The sequence below is a fragment of the Scleropages formosus genome, chromosome 12 (genome assembly GCF_900964775.1).
Source record: "Scleropages formosus chromosome 12, fSclFor1.1, whole genome shotgun sequence".
NCBI lineage: Eukaryota > Metazoa > Chordata > Actinopteri > Osteoglossiformes > Osteoglossidae > Scleropages > Scleropages formosus.
This window is the reverse complement of record NC_041817.1, coordinates 5666429-5685939: the sequence shown is the minus strand read 5'-3', so window position 1 is coordinate 5685939 and position 19511 is coordinate 5666429. Positions and strand designations below refer to the sequence as shown.

The 19511-nt window shown below is 43.5% G+C and overlaps 1 protein-coding gene across 5 annotated transcripts in view; it reads left to right on the top strand.

Annotated features, from left to right (window-relative positions):
- Positions 1-18671, top strand: part of galnt9 (polypeptide N-acetylgalactosaminyltransferase 9) — a 111446-nt gene extending 92775 nt beyond the window's left edge. For 2 of the 5 annotated variants that reach the window (XM_029257037.1, XM_018762344.1), the window contains 5 exons: positions 7037-7222; positions 8706-8843; positions 11109-11204; positions 17347-17514; positions 17837-18671. In XM_029257037.1, coding sequence (XP_029112870.1) covers positions 7037-7222; positions 8706-8843; positions 11109-11204; positions 17347-17514; positions 17837-17983 — 735 coding nt within the window. In that variant the 3' untranslated portion in view covers positions 17984-18671. Of the gene's footprint in view, positions 1-7036; positions 7223-8705; positions 8844-11108; positions 11205-17346; positions 17515-17814 lie in introns of all 5 variants that reach the window. The other 3 variants (XR_003798045.1, XR_003798046.1, XM_029257038.1) reach the window with 3 other exon arrangements.
- The last annotated feature ends 840 nt before the right edge of the window (positions 18672-19511 follow it).

Sequence of the window (19511 nt, the reverse complement as noted above, 5' to 3'; positions counted from 1 at the left end):
GAGACCCCGATAATCAATACATGGACGTAAGCCTCCATCCTCCTTCGCCATGAAAAAGAAACTGACAGACGCAGGAGAGGTGGACGGCCAAATGAACCCAGAAACTAAGGTCTCCTTGATATAGCTTGGAGTGCTTGCTGCTCGGGTAGGGACAAGGGATATATTCAACCTCTTGGTGGAGATGTGCCTGGTAGTAAGTCAATGGTGCAATCCCAAGGCCTATGCAGCAGCAGAACGGTCACCTTACTCTTACAGAATACATCAGCCAGGTCTTGATACTCTTTGAGAACGACAAATGGTTTGGGCGTGTCCGGGCTCTCAACAGAAGTGGCTCGGTAGGGCAAGGCGAGATACTTGGTAGCACACTGTGGTCCCCAGGCTACTAGCTCCCCCTTACTCCACGAGAAAATGGAGTTTATCCTTTTATCCAGGTTGTCATCAATTAGCTGCAAGCTCTGCTTGTTCCCGGGGCCTGACACTTTGATGTTGCCATTTAAGGACTGATTTTCTGAACTAAGAGTCGTCCACAGAAATGTACTTTCTGTTAGGCAACACATTATCACTCTGGAAATGCTTACAGAAAATTACATTTGCCTAAAGGCCAAACACTGCTGAATAATTACTGATAATAAAACATTTCAGCTGACTTGAAGTCACAATTACAAACTCTTTTCAAGGCGATAAATAATGCAGAAATTACCTAAAAAAAAAAAACTTGTCAGCAACATACTAAGGAAAAGAGGACAGGCAAAATTTGTATTTATTTATTTGTTTATTTATGTATTTATTGGTTAAATTTACAATATTCAAACACCTTTAAGGTACATATACATATATATTTTTTTTCTTCAGGTAATAAGAAACTACTGTCAACATGAGAAAATTGCTGTGGTTTTTTTTGTGCTTTGACTGTCAATTTGATAACATGTGAACATCTTTCCCTGTGTATTATTGTATGTTGGTTCTAGGTGACTAGTGACTGCTGCGAACAGGGCAGCTGGCGGCACGGAAAAGACCGTGTGACGGAAAGGAGAGACTGCTGGCAGGAGGGAATAGACCCCACTAGGGGCTGACATGGGCTGGCAACCTGTGTCAGCAGCATCGTATGCTCTTGTGTAGCGGGAGGTGCACCCTGTTCAAGCTATAGACACACAAATGTTATCAATACCCCAAGAGTCAGCAAGAGCAGGGGTGAAAGATGACTCATTGGTGGATATAACGGTTCTTGACTATGGCGTGAACTTGACTATGAGTAGGGGGAAAGCACGAACACAACCACGCCAAGCAGGGGTGGATCGGCGCTGCAGGTGTGCATTTGTGGTTGGAGGAAGGTGACTTCAGTAAGAGGCCTAAGAATTCATCAAGGCAGGAAGAGGTGTTTGGGGGGACGAGGGCAGGGGCCCCGCATTGATCGCTATGACCTACGGAGCGGTTTAAATAAGTCGGGTGAAGTCCAGGGGCAGGTTGTACACCAAAGACCACAGGACATCAATACCTCTGTCTTAGAGGAGACAAGACCAAACATGGATGCACAAGGCAGCATCGATCATGGGGAGGATGCAGGGCAGATGATACCAAGATGGGCAGGGAAGGAAAGGTGTAGGGAACAAAAACTTAAGGTGAGATGGCCAGGCGCCACTGACTGTAAGGAGTGGACCTCTGTTAACGATGACTTGAGAGGGATTTTAAATGGTTTGAAGGGTACGGCTGAGTCTAAGATAAACCAATTGGGTGAGATTATATATGATTATGGGGAGAATAAATTTGGGGTGTTTGAGAAGAAGCGTAAGGGTGAGCAGAGCAGGTTAAAGTCAAGAAGGCAGATGGAAATTGAGAGGTTGATTCAGGAAAGAAGACACCTAAAAAAGCTTTGGAAACGAGCAGATGAGGAAGGTAGAAGTGGTATTAATATCTTGCAGGAAGAATTGAAATGTAGATTGGTAGTGTTGAGGAGAGCGGAAAAACTTAGATTGAGGAGAAAGAAGAAGGAGCAGGCTAGGGTGGTATTTTTTAAGGACCCATTTAAATTTGTGAAGTCCTTGCTTGAGCAAGAGAAGTCTGGTTGTTTAGATGTTCAAAGGAGGGAGTTGGAGAGCTATCTGCAGGAAATGCACACCGATGGTGAAAGTGAGAGGGTTTTTGAAGTACCTGCAGATATTCCTCCATTAGGGGAGATTGTGGCGCAAATGGACGTGTGTCCTTCAAGGTTGAAAGAAGTACAAGAGGTGGTACGGCGTGCAAGGGCAGCATCTGCTCCAGGACCCAATGGGGTTCCTTACCGGGTGTATAAAGGTGCCCCAGACGTCTTAAAGTTTTTGTGGAAGCAGATGGTGGTCGTATGGAAAAAAGGTATCATTCCAAAGGAATGGCTGCGAGCAGGAGGAGTGTTTATACCCAAAGAGAAAGATGCGGTAGATATAGGGCAATTCAGGCCAATATGCCTTCTTAACGTTGAAGGGAAAATATTTTTTAGTGTTGTGGCGCAGAGGTTGTCTCCATATTTGTTGGTCAACAATTTAACTGACACCTCTGTGCAGAAGGCAGGAATTGCGGATTTTTCAGGCTTTTTGGAGCATTGTAGTATGATTTGGCATCAGATGAAGGAGGCCAAAATGGAAGGTAGAGACCTCTATGTGATTTTTTTGGACTTGGCAAATGCCTTTGGTTCAGTGCCGCATGTTTTGTTGTGGAGGGCATTTGATTTTTTTAAAGTCCCAGAGTGTATTATGAGACTGGTTAAGGTGTATTTTGAAGACATTCAGTTTTATTTTTGTACCAAGCAATACACCACATCTTGGCAGCGGCTGGGGATTGGTATAATGGCCGGATGCACAATCTCGCCTCTGGCTTTTACCATGGCTATGGAGGTGTTAATAAGGGCGTCGAGATGGGTGGTTTGGTGTATGAGGCTGAAGGATGGTTCTCACCTTCCACCAATCAGAGCGTATATGGATGATATGACTCTGCTTACTACTACTGTCCCATGTACTCGTCGCTTATTAACGAAGTTGAATGGAAATCTAAAGCTGGCCGGATTGAAAATTAAACCTAGTAAATGTAGGAGTTCGTCGGTAGTTAAAGGAAAGTTATCACGGGAGAATTTCCAGATTGATGGGGAAAAGATTCCGTCAGTGGCTGAAAGGCCAATTAAGAGCTTGGGTCGGTGGTATGATTCTTCATTTAGCGACAGGGAACAGGTCAAAAGATTAAGGGAGAATGTAGTACAGGCAATTAATAGGATTGATAAATCTTTTTTGCCAGGGAAGCTGAAGGTTTGGTGCCTTCAGTTTGGTTTATTGCCTCGTATTAGATGGCCGCTAACTATATACGAGGTCTCTATGTCAGAGGTTGAAAGACTGGATAGGGTTATGAGCAAAGCTATTAGGAGATGGTTGGGGGTTCCTCATTGTTTGAGTAGTGTGGCTTTGTATGGAAAGGGGGTCTTGGAATTACCACTGACTAGCCTTGTGGAAGAATTCAAGTGTGCCAAGGTTGGTTTGTAATTAACACTGTCAAGCTCAAGAGACCCAGTGGTGAGATCGGTTCCTGTAAGTTTAAAAAAAGGACGTAAGTGGGATCCACGGGAAGCTGTTGCGCAAGCGCAGATAGCGCTTGAGCACAGAGATGTGGTCGGTCAGGTGCAGGTAAGTAGGGCGGGGCTCGGTGCCGGCGATCGAATAAAGTTGTGGAGTAAAGATAAGTTGCCGGAGAGGAGAAAGATGGTGATTGGTTTTATCCACGAACAGGAAGAGGAGACAAGGCGGGTAACTGAGACGTCACATGGTGTGCAAGGGCGATGTTTGGCTTGGGAGCATGTGGAGAAACGGAAGATCAGCTGGCGTGATCTGTGGGCGATGGATGCCTGTCGTATTAAGTTTCTCATTGGAGCCACCTACGATGTTCTCCCTAATACTCCACAGAATCTTAATCGCTGGGTAGGTACAGAGCCGACTTGCAGCTTGTGCGGTGGTATAGCCTCTTTGAGGCACATTTTATCTGCATGTAAGGTTAGTTTATCTCAGCCGAAGATTATACTTGGAGGCATAAGTGTTAAGATTCCTTGGCATGCTTGTTGGAGAACAAGCGGGTTGAAGTTAATTCACTCCCGTGGTGTGGAAGAAATAAGCTAATTTCTTTTGTGCAGGAGGGGGAGAGTGTTGCAAGTCACGCGCGTGGTCGTGGTGGTACGAGTTTTAAATGGGGGGAGGTGCGTGACTGGAAGTTGGTAGCGGACGTGGGAAAACAGCTGCAGATGCCACAGTGCATTGCGATCACAGCGTTGAGACCCGATATTGTGCTGTACTCCGAGGGTGCACGGATAGTGTACTTCATTGAATTAACGATACCCTTCGAAGACTCATTGGAAGATGCCTTTGAGAGGAAGAAATTGAAGTACACTGAGTTGGCTGGTGAGGTGAGGGAGCGAGGCTGGCAGTGCGTTATTAGACCGGTGGAGATCGGTACTAGAGGGTTTGTTGCAAAATCAACCACGTCGCTACTGTTGGAGTTTGTTTTTAGGGGTCAGTCGTTAAGAGCTGCGATTAAAAGCTTGTCAGAGGTAGCAGAAAGATCCAGTCAGTGGTTGTGGATGAGAAGGCATCAGGGTGTTTGGGGGAAGCACACTTGAGTGGGGAGTACTCGCCTATGTGAACATCAATGGTTTGTCCATATGCTGATGTGGTGTGTTGGTTGGTTGTTGGTGGTTGGCGTATGGTTGGGGTGCGTTTTTTTTAGTGGGGTGGAGTTGCTGGGATGAAACTGTGGGCATGGAGGGGGGTGGGTCTGGGATGCCAGATCTCGCCGTTGAGCCTTCTGGAGGTGTCGTGGGCTCAATTCAATGAAACATCAACAAAGGAAGGTGCCCACTTGACAACCCCAACGAAGTGCACGTGGTGGCTCCCGGCAAGGAGGATGGTGTTTGCCCATGATGTGGGCTGATTTTTCTTGTGAAGGGAATTGTTTGGTGGGGTTTTGGGAGGGATGGAATATTGTGGCATGGCTGGTTTGTGTCCAGCCCCCCTTGATTTTGGCACGAGGGGTTGAACATCTTTCCCTGTGTATTATTGTATGTTTCTTCAGGTAATAAGAAACTACTGTCAACATGAGAAAATTGCTGTGGTTTTTTTGTGCTTTGACTGTCAGTTTGACCACACACACAAAAACCACTTATCCCCAGGTGGGGTCACGACTAGCCAGAGCCTAACTCAGCAACACAGAGCACAGAGCTGGAGGGAACACACCCAAGACGAGTCCACAGTCCGATGAAAGGCACACCAAGGGGGAGTTGAACTCCATATCCACCAGAGAGCAGGCAGAGGCCAAGCCTGCTGCGGCACTGCGCTCCCCTCAGTTTGACCACTGATGAACAAAAAGTGAACGATCCCCTGCAAAAATTTTCCATGAACATTATTTTCCAAAAAGGGTAATCTTTTTTGGTAAATACAGTGAGTATACCTAAAAAGCAACTGTCTTGGAAGAAATAGATGGGGATTTGCTAAATGTCGAGAAAATCACGAGTACGGAAGAACTATGTGGTTTCAAACTGGAATAATGCGGATACGGCAATCTATAAAATACGTCTATTAAACATGGTGTGACTGGTAGTGTAGTGGTTAGGGCTGTTCCTTTTGGACCCAAAATCCCCCAGTTCCATTCCCACCTCCAGCTGTAGTACCCTTGAGCAACATACTTACTCTAAATAAAAATTGCTCCAGTAAAATTACCCATCTTTATAAATGAGAAAATAATTGCAAGTTGCATTGGGAAGAAATGTCAGCTAAATGAATAAATGCCACTCTCTTGTAGCCTAATTTATCTTCACGATTTGTCTTGGGAGGCTGCTAAAAGTGCATGTTATAGTTTTATGACCCAGTAAATGTTGGTAAAACAGTTTAAAAAGAGATGTACTGTGTTACAGATTTTAGCGCAGTCATACCATGTTTAACAGTATTTTCAAATGAAGTGCAGAGCTAAAGATGTCATCTATCACCGAAAAAATCATGTTGAAAATTGAAGTGCAATTATTTCTGACTTTCAGAAGTGTATTGTGAAATATTTGATCCTCAGTGTTAATAACATTCTGCTCAGTGTTTCTTTTCAAGGGAGCTAATTTCAGATGCATCATCAGGATTGCAAGTTAAACTTTGAAATGTAACATATTTCACAAATATTGTCCAACAATCTTATAGTATAAGGTACAGGATTCATCAAATGAAGAGGTCATAGAATCAACTAGAAAAATTAACTGCATGAAATATGCTAGGATTTTTTTAAATACTATTTATAAGCTGTGAATAATTATATTAATAAGATGCAGGACAAAGACATTGTGACGACTCACTTTACTGAAGAGCGTCACATTCAAATGAGAGATGTTCATTGTAAATGGGATTAATGTGAATTGTGGGAAAGATGTAAATAGTTGTTCAACCGCTGTGGGGGCTGACAGGGATTATAAGGTCTTATGGGCAGTGTGAGAAGGTTCAAACAGGGTGGGAAAGCTTGTCTTGAGGTGCAGGTCCTTGAGGAAAAAGGGGTCCTTGGACTGAGAGTGTCATTTCCATTGGTGTGCACCAACACTTCTCACTGTGCACTGGTGTTCCAATCAATGTTCATAATGAACGGTGTCCATGTGTCCTTCCTGGCCCCATCTGAACCTAGAACGCTGCATGCTAAAATATGCTTAGGGAGGAAAAATTTAAAGGTATTTTTTTCATTACTTACACTTTTCTACATATACACTTTCTCACTGCCGTACTCTTATCTGAAGCCAATATTAGTAACACAGTTCACAACAGAGGTATAATAGATAACTTCCCACAATGCACTTGGGGGCCACCTGCAAATTAAGATCATGTAGTTCTGACCACAGACAATAATGAGCAACATACCATCTAGCTCGATAATGCTCCTCTGAAACTTAGAATTTAATTTACACCTCCTTCTTTGAAAAAAAGTGTGAAAACTATGTATTGGAAACTCAGCAATAGCTTGCTGTCGCTCATAGAGGGGTCAATGTGTGGGTTTCCTCCTTTAGGTATGGCAATGTGGTGGGAGCATGGAGGTGCTGCCTTGTGCTCGGGTGGCCCACATTGAGCGCACCAAGAAGCCCTACAACAACGACATTGATTACTACGCCAAACGCAATGCCCTGCGTGCAGCTGAGGTCTGGATGGATGAGTACAAATCTCATGTCTACATGGCGTGGAACATCCCAATGAGTGTGAGTTGACTTGATTATTGCCAGTTCCCAGCCAGATTCACAACTTGTGGTAGCCCTCAGATCGACAGCACACAGCGCTTACTCAGCATTTTAATGTAAGTGCTCATTTAATGTGGTTTCCCAAAAGTAATGGGATTTTCCTATCTATCAAAGATACATTTAAACTAAGTATAATTGCTTTGATGTGGACCACAGCTGTCTGAAAAATAATAAACAGTGATTGTGCATATTTCCAAGCAAGCACCTAAAGAAATATCTTTAAAACTGCCCTACCACTGACAAATTACCAGTTTGGATGGGGTAGAGGGTAAGTACTGAAAACTAGTTTGAGGTGTATGTGGTAGAGGGACTGACCAGTTATAACATACTGATGGATGGACTGAGAATTTTTATTTTTAACTTTGGTACAAAACTACCAATAATTTAACATTTAAATCTTATCAGAAAGATAAACGGTGTATTTTTATGGAACAGAAAAGCCAGTTCATATGAGGAAATAATGAAAACAGCACTAGATCACAATCTTCATTGCATAATGCAAATATTTTTCTGTTATATTCTCACTCTTTGCTCCTTTTGACCCATCTCTGAGTGCTTCTTATGCACTCTTCAGTTTGGTGTTACATGACAAAATAGCTCTATGCCCAGATGTGGACTTCCGATCGGTAGCTGGGGGTGTGGCCTAGGTTTTATAGCTTTTGAACGTGAATAATAGTAAATATTAAGAAGACTGGCTGAAACTGAATGCTTTTTCTATTTTGGTTAGTGCTTTATCTTTTAGATCTCTCTAATAACACCCAGAGTGAATCAGTAAGAGGACAATTAAATGTTTGTTGTATTACAGAATAATAACCCTAATAGTTGATGGAATATTTATAATTACATGACCTTTATAACTATCTGTCAGAGATTAGGCACAGCTCAGAGTATTCCAGTTTTCTTTTGTAATCATGAGAAAGACCAAAAATGTGCGTGTTATGGTAAAATGTGGTGCGAATTATTAATGTGTTCCATTTATGCCTTATAAATGGTTTTCAAAGAGTAAATTGTTGTTTTCACAACAATAATATAGGCATGCTTATCTGGGCTGTAACATCTGACTAGGATTTTAGCTGTCAATTTCCTTTTCAACAACATAGGACAAAATTTTAGTGAAGAATTCAAGAAAAAAAAAAACTGAGTTGGTCTTTTATGGTTTCAAGTTCACTGGCCAATTAAATCTTCTAAGCTTTCCACATAATGGAACCTACAATAAACTCTAGACACGTGCAACTGATTAGTTCTTCCACTTAATAGCAACTGAATAGTAATGGAAGTGAAGTTACTGAAACAGTGATGGTTTTCAGGTTGATTCCTTGCCTATTTCATTTTTTCTCCTTCAGCAACACTTCTCCCTTCAGCATTGTCTTTGTCACCAATGCTTATCTGCAGCTTTTGCTTTATTGTCAAAATGCTCCCTACAAATAAGCTTGCACCTCAACAGAATCCAGGAGTGGACTTCGGAGATGTTTCCGAAAGGATTGCCCTCAGAAAGAAACTGAACTGCCACAGTTTCCAGTGGTACCTGGAGCATGTGTACCCTGAAATGAGAGTTTACAACAATACTATCACCTATGGTGAGGTACGGACAGCAGTCGTGTTATCTGCAAAAGCTGCTTTGTGGCTCCTTTTTTGAGAAATCAGAAAATTCTGTGATAATGTGATTTGAAATTACCAGCTGAATTGTCAGATCTTTTGTGTTAGCTGAGAATATGCCACGTTGGTCAATGTAAATTACATTATAGACAAACACAATTTATAGACAATTTTCTGCAGTATTATTTAAAGAAATATCCACAACACAAGTATGTATATTTATTTCATGACTAATACAAGTAGTCATTGACTTACAATGGGGTTCTGTTCCAATGACCTTGTCATAAATCGACTTTGCCATAAATAAGAAACCTAATTTTATGGTATAATTATATGCCACAATGAATGCTATGTTGTATAATACATCTTTTCATGTTTTTTCACACATTATCCATGTTAAAATGGTGTTAATGTACAATAATAACAGTGTAATATTATAATTATATTTTCATTCTTCAATATTTTCACTTTCATGTTAAATTTTTCTTCTACTTTTTCTTTTTTGCACTACCAGAATACTCTATTTTTCCTTGCTAGCCATTTTAAAAAATAACTTGAATGGAATCACAGACAAAATGTTCTGTAAATAAAAATTTTTTTTACAAATATAATTTAGTTTTTATATAATTTAGTTTATAAACACAGTGATTAGGTCAATAAGAAATAAAATTTTGCATAAAAGTATGTGAACCCCTTGTGTTGCTCAGTTTTGCCACAAAAGTGTTCTTTAATTAGAAGTCTCTCATCTGACATTATAGGTGTGTAACTGTAAGTGTGTAATAGGTGTATAATTCCATATTTTGGTTTAGAAGAATTCACACTTGTAGAAAAATGGAACCAGTGTAGTGAACACAAAGTGGTTAAACCAAGTAGGTAGGTAGAATCATGTGTAAATTATAATCATTTATTCATTTTATGTTTAATATTTAGATTTTATAAGTTTATTTTAATATTTTATACAAGAATAATGATTATCAGTGCGACCATCAGATGTTACTGTACAACAGATGAAGTGGTAACGTTACACGTTATGACCATTCATTGCAAAGCAAATAATATAAGGTTGATGGGAGGGTGGCTGAAAGTACGGGTCATCATGAGTCACCCATGTGGTAAGTTGAGAACAACTTATACTACAAATACAGCAAAAAATCATACCCATGCTTTACTAGGATCAAAGATTTGGGTTGTACACATTTTAGACAAAATGTGGCACCTCCAATAACCTCATTCCTTGAAAGGTTACGTTTTCAAAAAAACTAAATGAATAAAGGAGCCGCTCTCCTTTGCAAAGAAAGGTAACTTGTTTCCATAACAACATAGTTGAGCCAATTAAAGAACCAACTTCACCATGATGAGTTTTAATTAGACACTTATTAACATATGACGTTTCTTTAATTTTTTTCCCTTGATGCTTGTCTGGAACCAGCATTTTAAATAACAATAAAATATGTTTTATTATTGTCCTGTCAATAAAAAATGTGTCATCTGAAAAACTCTAAATGTTTTTAATTAAGATTGCACTATACAGTTGTTTTTCTTTCAAGGACCTGCTGTGTAGGGATCTCTCAGGGCAGTTTAAGTCTAGATATATAGCTGTTTTTACTGCAGGAATACCACAGAACAGGGAGTGCTATTATGTTGCTACGTCAAAGGTGCTGAACAGAAATGTTCGTGAGTTAGAAAAGCTTGTATAATATATACACACACACACACACACACACACATTTTCTGAACCGCTTGTCCCCATATGGGGTCGCGGGGAACCGGAGCCTACCTGGCAACACAGGGCGTAAGGCCAGAGGGGGAGGGGACACACCCAGGACAGGACGCCAGTCTGTTGCAAGGCACCCCAAGCGGGACTCAAACCCCAGACCCACTGGAGAGCAGGACCCGGTCCAACCCACTGCACCACCGTGCCCCCCTTGTATAATATAGTTATATGCAAACTAATTTAGCACTTTGATATAATTCAAATAATTTTTCAACATTTAGAGACAAATCATTGATTAATAAAAAAAGATGTTCTGTAATTTATAAAATTATATGTAATTACAAAAACCAAACTCAATTTAAGTATTTTTATTTCATTAGAATTCTTTATGTGCTGTTTATGTGTGTTTTTATGAGCAGAAGTTTTTTTTTTCCTTTCTTTTTCAGCTGATGTGTAATTTATGTGTAGATTCCATTATTCTTTTATTATACATAGCCCTTTGTTTTTCTGTGGGTGCGTGTGTGACATTGACACTAGGTGCGGAACAGCAAGGCTAGTGGCTATTGTTTGGACCAAGGATCAGAAGATGATGACAAAGCCATCCTGTACCCTTGCCATGGCATGTCTTCTCAGGTGGGAACCTCCGTCTCAGTGCTCTATCTTCATGATCTGGCTACTCATATGTTCCCTGGTGTATATAGCAACTTAAAATATTGAGGCTGCAATCATCATCAGCATCACCAATAAGTTATTCATTGCTTTTTTTTGTTTTATTTTTTGAATTATAGTGTAACATTCCAGTGTCCTTTGCATACTGTCCATGAAGTAATCAATAGACAAGACTAAACCAAACAGCTCAGAGAATTCTGTGAAAAAGTTGCGTCATGAAGTCATACTGAGCTTTTCCACATTCTCCTCAGGGAAATAAGTAAATGGAAATTAATTGAATTTGTATAATTTTGATTAATAAATCAGAGGTGTCACTACAGAAGAAGTTAAATTATTTCATCTGAGAGTGTGGATGCAGGAATGCAATGTTTTTCCATTTTTTCCATGAGAATTGTTAGTGTAGTGTTTCAAACTGCGGGGTGCGGTGGTGCAGTGGGTTGGACCACGGTCCTGCTGTCCGGTGGGTCTGGGGTTCGAGTCCCGCTTGGGGTGCCTTGCGACGGACTGGCGTCCCGTCCTGGGTGTGTCCCCTCCCCCTCCGGCCTTACGCCCTGTGTTGCCGGGTAGGCTCCGGTTCCCCGTGACCCCGTACGGGACAAGCGGTTCTGAAAATGTGTGTGTGTGTGTTTCAAACTGTAGATCAGTTTTCTCCTCCACTCATAAAGAATGCATGTAACCCCACAATGACAGCCCTTTGGTGCTCACACAAATACCATTTTCAGTGGAGCAGAAATCCCAGGGACAAGGAACTTGTCCCGTGAGATATTATGGGAATGCTTGGAGTAAACAGGAACTGTAGGAATTTATCCCTCCATCTGTGCGTGCTGCTTGTGTTGAGACAGACCTGTTGAAAGAATAGGAATGCATGTCTTTGCACAGCAAACCTCCTTCGTCCTGTGAAGGCAGATTGTGTATTTCTCATAGAATCGATGGTCCCTGCAGTATGCTGGCCCCTTCTGAGGCTCAGAATCTGAAACCTGTACACTGCTGCACTGTCACTCAGTGGCAAAGCAGCCTGCCTGGTGAGCAGCAAGGCTAGGGGGATGTGGTGGAGCCATAGGGAGGCAGAAAAAAACAGATCCAGACTCTAGCCATTAAAGTAATCACAATTTTAATAAACAAAATAATACAAGAGAAAAAAGGGTAATACATTTTAATAGGTATATTAAATTTATTTATTTAGCAGACACTTTTCTCCAAAGTGACTTCCAATGAACTTTTCCACAAGCATATACTTTATAAAAACAATAGAACTGTTTACGACTGTAACTCGTGTTCATATGGTCATGAGCACCAGTTTCAGTAAAAATCAGAGGTCCTGCTCTGAGCTACCTGGCAGAATTCAGCATACCTGTTCCTAATCACAAGATAAATTATAAAAGGTTTGCACAGTTGCAGATCCATGATCAACTTGATACTGCTTTACCCGTGCTAAAATAGCTTATTTCATTCACTCACTTGTTTTCCAAGTTCCCATACCAATAATGTCCCATGTTTCAGCCCTGTCCTGGTCACACCATGTTAATCTTATCACACCTGGACATTTCCTAAATCGTACTTTGCACTGTTATATCACTCTGCATTTGAGATCACCACCCCTTACATCAGTGTACAAAGGTTATAGTAATCTGCATCATGTCCGTGTCACCTATGGCCACAACACATTCATGTTCGTATTCATGTTCATTTCTAAGGTCATACTGTAGGCTTCCCATTTTCAATTCCTATTTTCATAAAATATATATTAGTTAGACCAGCCAGTGTATTTAAAACAACCTGAAACTTAAAGTACTATGAACAGTGAAGTGTTCCTCTTCATCTATGCAAACAAGTATTTTTTTGACATCTTTATTGGTTATTAAGTTTGGTTTAAACTATCCATCCATCCATCCATCCATCCATCCATCCATCCATCTTCCTCCGCTTATCCGGGACCGGGTCGCGAGGACAGTAGTCTAAGCAGAGCACCCCAGACTTCCCTCTCCCCGCAAACCTCCTTCAGCTCCTCTGGGGGAACCCCAAGGCGTTCCCAGGCCAGCTGGGAGACGTAGTCTATCCAATGTGTCCTGGGTCTGCCCCGAGGCCTCCTCCCAGTGGGAGATGCCCGGAACACCTCCCCAGGCAGGCGTCCAGGAGGCATCCGGAACAGATGCCCGAGCCACCTCAACTGGCTCCTCTCGATGCGGAGGAGCAGCGGCTCTACTCCGAGCTCCTCCCAGGTGACTGAGCTCCTCACCCTATCCCTAAGGGTGCGCCCAGCCACTCTGCGGAGGAAACTCATTTCTGCCGCTTGTATCCGCGATCTCATTCTTTCGGTCATGATCCAGAGTTCATGACCATAGGTGAGGGTAGGAATGTAGATCGACCGGTAAATTGAGAGCTTCGCCTTACGACTCGGTTCCTTCTTCACCACAACAGACCGGTACAATGACCGCATTACTGCGGACGCCGCACCGATCCGTCTGACAACCTGCCGCTCCATTTTTCCCTCACTCGTGAACAAGACCCCGAGATACTTCAACTTCTCCACTTGAGGGAGCAACTCCCCCCTAACCCGGAGGGGGCAATCCACCTTTTTCCGACTGAGGACCATGGTCTCCGATTTGGAGGTGCTGATACTCATCCCCGCCGCTTTGCACTCAGCTGCAAACCTCCCCAGTGCACGCTGCAGGTCTTGACTTGATGAAGCCAACAGGACCACATCGTCCGCAAAAAGCAAAGACGAGATCCTGCGCCCACCAAAACAGACACCCTCCATTCCCTATAGGCTGCGCCTAGAAATTCTGTCCATAAAGATAATGAACAGAATTGGTGACAAAGGGCAGCCCTGGCGGAGTCCAACATGCACCGGGAACAGGTCTGACTTACTGCCAGCAATGCGAACCAAGTTCCTGCTCCGGTCATACAGGGAACGAACAGCCCGTAGCAACGAGCCCTGAACCCCATAATCCCGAAGTACCCCCCGACAGGATGCCACGAGGGACACAGCCGAATGCCTTCTCCAGGTCCACAAAACACATATGGACTGGTTGGGCAAACTCCCATGAACCCTCCAACACCCTAGTGAGGGTATAGAGCTGGTCCAGTGTTCCACGGCCAGGGCGAAAACCGCATTGCTCCTCCTGGATCCGAGGTTCGACTATCGGTCGGATTCTCCTCTCCAGTACCCTGGCATAGACTTTCCCAGGGAGACTAAGGAGTGTGATCCCCCTATAGTTGGAACACAATCTCCGGTCCCCCTTCTTAAAAAGAGGGACCACCACCCCGGTCTGCCAGTCCAGAGGCACCGTCCCCGAACTCCACGCGATGCTGCAGAGGCGTGTCAGCCAAGACAGCCCCACAACATCCAGAGACTTGAGAAACTCAGGGCGGATCTCATCCACCCCCAGAGCCTTGCCACCGAGGAGTTTTTTGACAACCTCAGCAACTTCAGCCAGGGTAATGGACGAGTCCCCCTCAAAGTCCCCAGCCTCAGCTTCCTCTACGGAAGGTGTGTCGGAGGGATTGAGGAGATCCTCAAAGTACTCCTTCCACCGCCCGAGGACATCCTCAGCTGAGGTCAGCAGCGCACTACTTCCACTGTAAACAGTGTTGGCGGAACACTGCTTCTCCCTCCTGAGTCGCCGGACGGTTTGCCAGAATCTCTTTGAGGCCGATCGAAAGTCTTCCTCCATGGCCTCACCGAACTCCTCCCAAGCCCGAGTTTTTGCCCCGGCGACTGCCAGAGCCGCGCTCCGTCTGGCCCGCCGGTACCCGTCAGCTGCTTCAGGAGTCCCATGAGCCAGCCAGGCCCGATAGAACTCCTTCTTCAGCTTGACGGCATCCCTTACCTCCGGTGTCCACCACCATGTTCGGGGATTGCCGCCGCGACAGGCACCGGAGACTTTGTGGCCACAGCTCCGAACCGCCGCCCCGACAATGGAGGTGTGGAACATAGTCCATTCGGACTCAATGTCCTCAGTATCCCTTGGGACCTGGTTGAAGCTCTGTCGGAGGTGGGAGTTGAAGACCTCTGACAGGGGCCTCCGCCAAACATTCCTAACAGACCCTCACTATGCGTTTGTGCCTGCCAGGTCTGTCCAGCTTTTTCCCCCGCCATCGAATCCAACTCACCACCAGGTGGTGATCAGTTGACAGCTCAGCCCCTCTCTTCACCCGAGTGTCCAAGACATATGGCCGAAGATCAGAAGAAATGACTACAAAGTCAATCATCGATCTCCGACCTAGGGTGTCCTGGTGCCAAGTGCACTGATGGACACCCTTATGCATGAACATGGTGTTTGTTATGGACAAACCGTGACTAGCACAGAAATCCAATAACAACTCACCACTCGGGTTCAGATCAGGGAGGACGTTCCTCCCAGTCACACCCCTCCAGGTGTCACTGTCGCTGCCCACGTGGGCGTTCAAGTCCCCCAGTAGAACGACAGAGTCCCCAGTGGGAGCGCTTTCCAGCACGCCCCCCAGGGACTCTAAAAAGGCTGGGTACTCTGCACTGCCACTAGGCGCATAAGCACAAACGACAGTGAGAGACCGTTCCCTGACCCGAAGGCGCAGGGAGACGACCCTCTCGTCACTGGGGTAGACTCCAACACATGGCGGCTGAACTGGGGGGCTATTAATAAGCCCACACCCGCCCACCGCCTCTCACCCTGGGCAACGCCAGAATAGTGGAGAGTCCACCCTTGGTCGAGAAGAGAGGTTCCAGAACCCAAGCTGTGAGTGGAAGTGAGCCCGACTATATCTAGACGGTATCTCTCAACTTGCCGCACCAGCTCAGGCTCCTTCACCGCCAGTGAGGTGACATTCCAAGTCCCAAAAACCAGAGTTGGCGCCCGAGGTTTGGGTCGGCCGGGCACTCGACCCCGACCACCACCCAAATCACAACGCACCGGCCCCTTACGTCCTCTCCGGCAGGTGGTGAGCCCACCGAAGAGCGGCTCTACGTCTTGGCTTCGGGCTGAGCCCGGCCAGGCCCCGTGGGCATAGACCTGGCCACCAAGCACTCGCATGTGAGCCCCCCCCCAAGGCTTGGCTCCAGGGTGGGGCCTCGGTGACCCCATACCGGGCGAGGTAAACGAGAACCTTTATTTAATGATCATCATAAGGGGTTTTTGAACGGTGCTTTGTCTCATCTGTCACCCAGGACCTGTTTGCTTTTGGAGACCCTACCAGGAGCATATAGCCCCAGGCAACATAGCTCCTGAGGTCATTCAGGCACTCAAACCCCTCCACCACGTTAAGGTGGCGGTTCACGGAGGGGTGGTTTAAACTATACTAGCATTAAAATAAGATATAGCTTTTTGTATTTTTAAAATGGGATCACAGTGCTTTCTTTTTCTGTGGTTTGGTTTTTACACCACTCATAAATCATGTAAGGATTTACAGGATCTGACAGAGAGAAATTCCAGGGGAATTTTGTGCATGGGTAAAAGCAATGATAACAAGAATAGTATCAGTAAAATCAGTATTAATGCAAGAATCATGTTAAACCAAATTTAAATGACAGTTAGATCATCAGATTTTCTTTGGCCTTCAAAAGCACCGCAGAGGTCACATCCCGGGCATTCATTCTGGCCACACTGCTGGGAAATATGAGGCCGCCTCCACACCCCAGTCTGCTATCGGATGATCAGTCACTGGATTTGTTTCACTCGCTAGTGATTCACGACAGGCTATCTAGAACTGTCATCAATCGCTCAACACTGGCTCATGAGCCATTCATCGCATTGTTTAACCTCTTCAGCATGACCCCTGCCTTTGTCTGAGATGCATTCACATACTGAGCATGTCTGATGATGCCCTTAAACAGGACTGCAAGAGGCTGGTAAAACACAGCAATGCTGCCTGTTGTGTGTCATTGCTGGCTATATTTTATTTCCCCTATTGGCAATGGGCACCATCTTCTTATGAAAAACTGAAGCAAAGTTTTTTTAATCACCTCCTCCCTTTGAATTAGGGTTTTCTATTAATACAATTGGATTGTAGGATTTTATGGTTCACTGTTAAAAAATTTATAAAATGTATATATATATATATATATATATTTATTTATTTCTGTGGCAGGTATTGTTTGTAGGTGGATAATCTTTATGTTGTGTTTCAGCTTGCCCGTTACTCAACAGAAGGTCTCCTGCAATTAGGACCACTAGGTTCAACTTCATTTCTGCCTGACACAAAATGTCTCATAGATGATGGCAGAGGACGTACTCCAAGCTTGAAGAAGTGTGATGCTGTTTCTCGAATATCTCAAAGGCTCTGGGATTTCACACAGGTGAATATTATATATACTATATATAAAACATATCAGTCAAAACGTAGGCTCTTTCAGTTAATAACATCATTATCTCTAAACAGCTAAAAGGGAAAAAATAATAAAGTAACTTTATGGTCTTTAGTGCAATAAATTGCATGCATCAATATAATATACAGTAAATTCTTCTATATGTGAAGTCTCCTGTGTTACTTAATATATCTTAAAAGCTTGTACCTATTTTTATCTGTCATCTTTAAAACCAAAGGACATCGTTAAAATAACAGTTATTATATCACAGCTCTTCTGAATTTTCAACAGAATTTTTTTTCTGTCTGAATAGAATGGGCCAATTATCAGCAGAGACACTGGGCGGTGCCTAGAAGTGGAAATGTCAAAAGATGCCAATTTTGGCCTTCGGCTGGTGGTGCAGCGGTGCTCTGGGCAGAAGTGGATGATACGGAACTGGATTAAACACCCGAGACATTAGGACAGGTGGAGGGAGTTTTTCCCTCATGAAACACATGAAATGGCTTTTAAAGAGGAAAGAAGCCAGAAAACAAACAAACAAAAAAAGGACCATATAAAGACAATATTTACTGTGTTTTCTGTCCCTAGAGGCAAAAGATTTGGAACTACTGAATCATAACATGAGACAAATTAATAAATACACCTCCCATGGGCTCAGTGTTCAGAATAAACATGCTATATTATTTGAATTTCTTGTGCATTTCTAAGTAAAACCACAATAACTGGAATATTCCTCACAAGTCTTATGTGAAACATCTTCTGAAAGCTGTGGTGCAACTGTATGATTCAATAGATCTGCAAAAAGAAGAAAAAAGTATTAGGCAGTGGAAATTTATAAATACAGACTGTACTTTTACAAAGAGACTTCTGACATTAACTTTATGCCAACTGGACCATTTATTTAAGACAAAGGCAAGGTTTTATTCTTGTGTTTTTTTTCAGCTGAATAACTGATGCACAGCTTAGGATTCCACAATGTGCCTTTGTTCATTATTACTGTATGCTTTGCCTGACCTGCGAATGTTAATCTCCACAAGCATGTAAAAATACTTTTAAGTGGGAAAATGGAATACATTAAAATATAAACATATGTGTAGCCATGACATACTATATTATAAGAATTAATTAACAAAAAGTCATCACACACACACACACACACACACACACACACACACACACACACACACACACACACACACACACACTTTCAGAACCGCTTGTCCCATACAGGGTCACGGGGAACCGGAGCCTACCCGGCAACACAGGGCGTAAGGCCGGAGGGGGAGGGGACACACCCAGGACAGGACGCCAGTCCGTCACAAGGAACCCCATGCGGGACTTGAACCCCAGACCCACCGGAGAGCAGGACTGCAGTCCAACCCACTGCGCCACTGCACCCCCCTCAAAAAGTCATCAGATAAAAAAATCATAATAAAATATTTTTGTGACAATTCCAGTTAAATTATCCATCACAGCTTGAAACACAGATAATATTTGGTAGTAGCATACGGTATCTTTTGTAGTAAATGTATTAATTTCTTCATTATTGACAACTGCTTGCCCAATGCAAGGTTGCGCTGCTCTGGAGTCTGGGAAGCATAAGGTATGAAACAGGAGATACTATGGGATTCATTCACAGGGGCAATCATGCACAGTTATTCAGTCACACATGCACTTACAACAATTGAAAATTTCTGTACAGAAAATAAACTGCGCACCTCGGTCTTAATTGTGCTTTAACAAGAGCCAAGTGTTAATCTGTTCTGGCTGATACAAGAGCACCAAAGAGACAGAAACAATTGCCATAATGCAGGCTCTAAACAAGATGTGCACAGCCATGATTTTATATACATAACTAACTGGTTAACTGGTTACATAACTAAGTGGTTCAGCTGGTGAAAGAAACAGTCCAAGCACATATGAAACTGATCAAATTGATGCAGAGGTGTAACAGAGAAATCAATAACAAATCTGTTCAACTAGGAAGC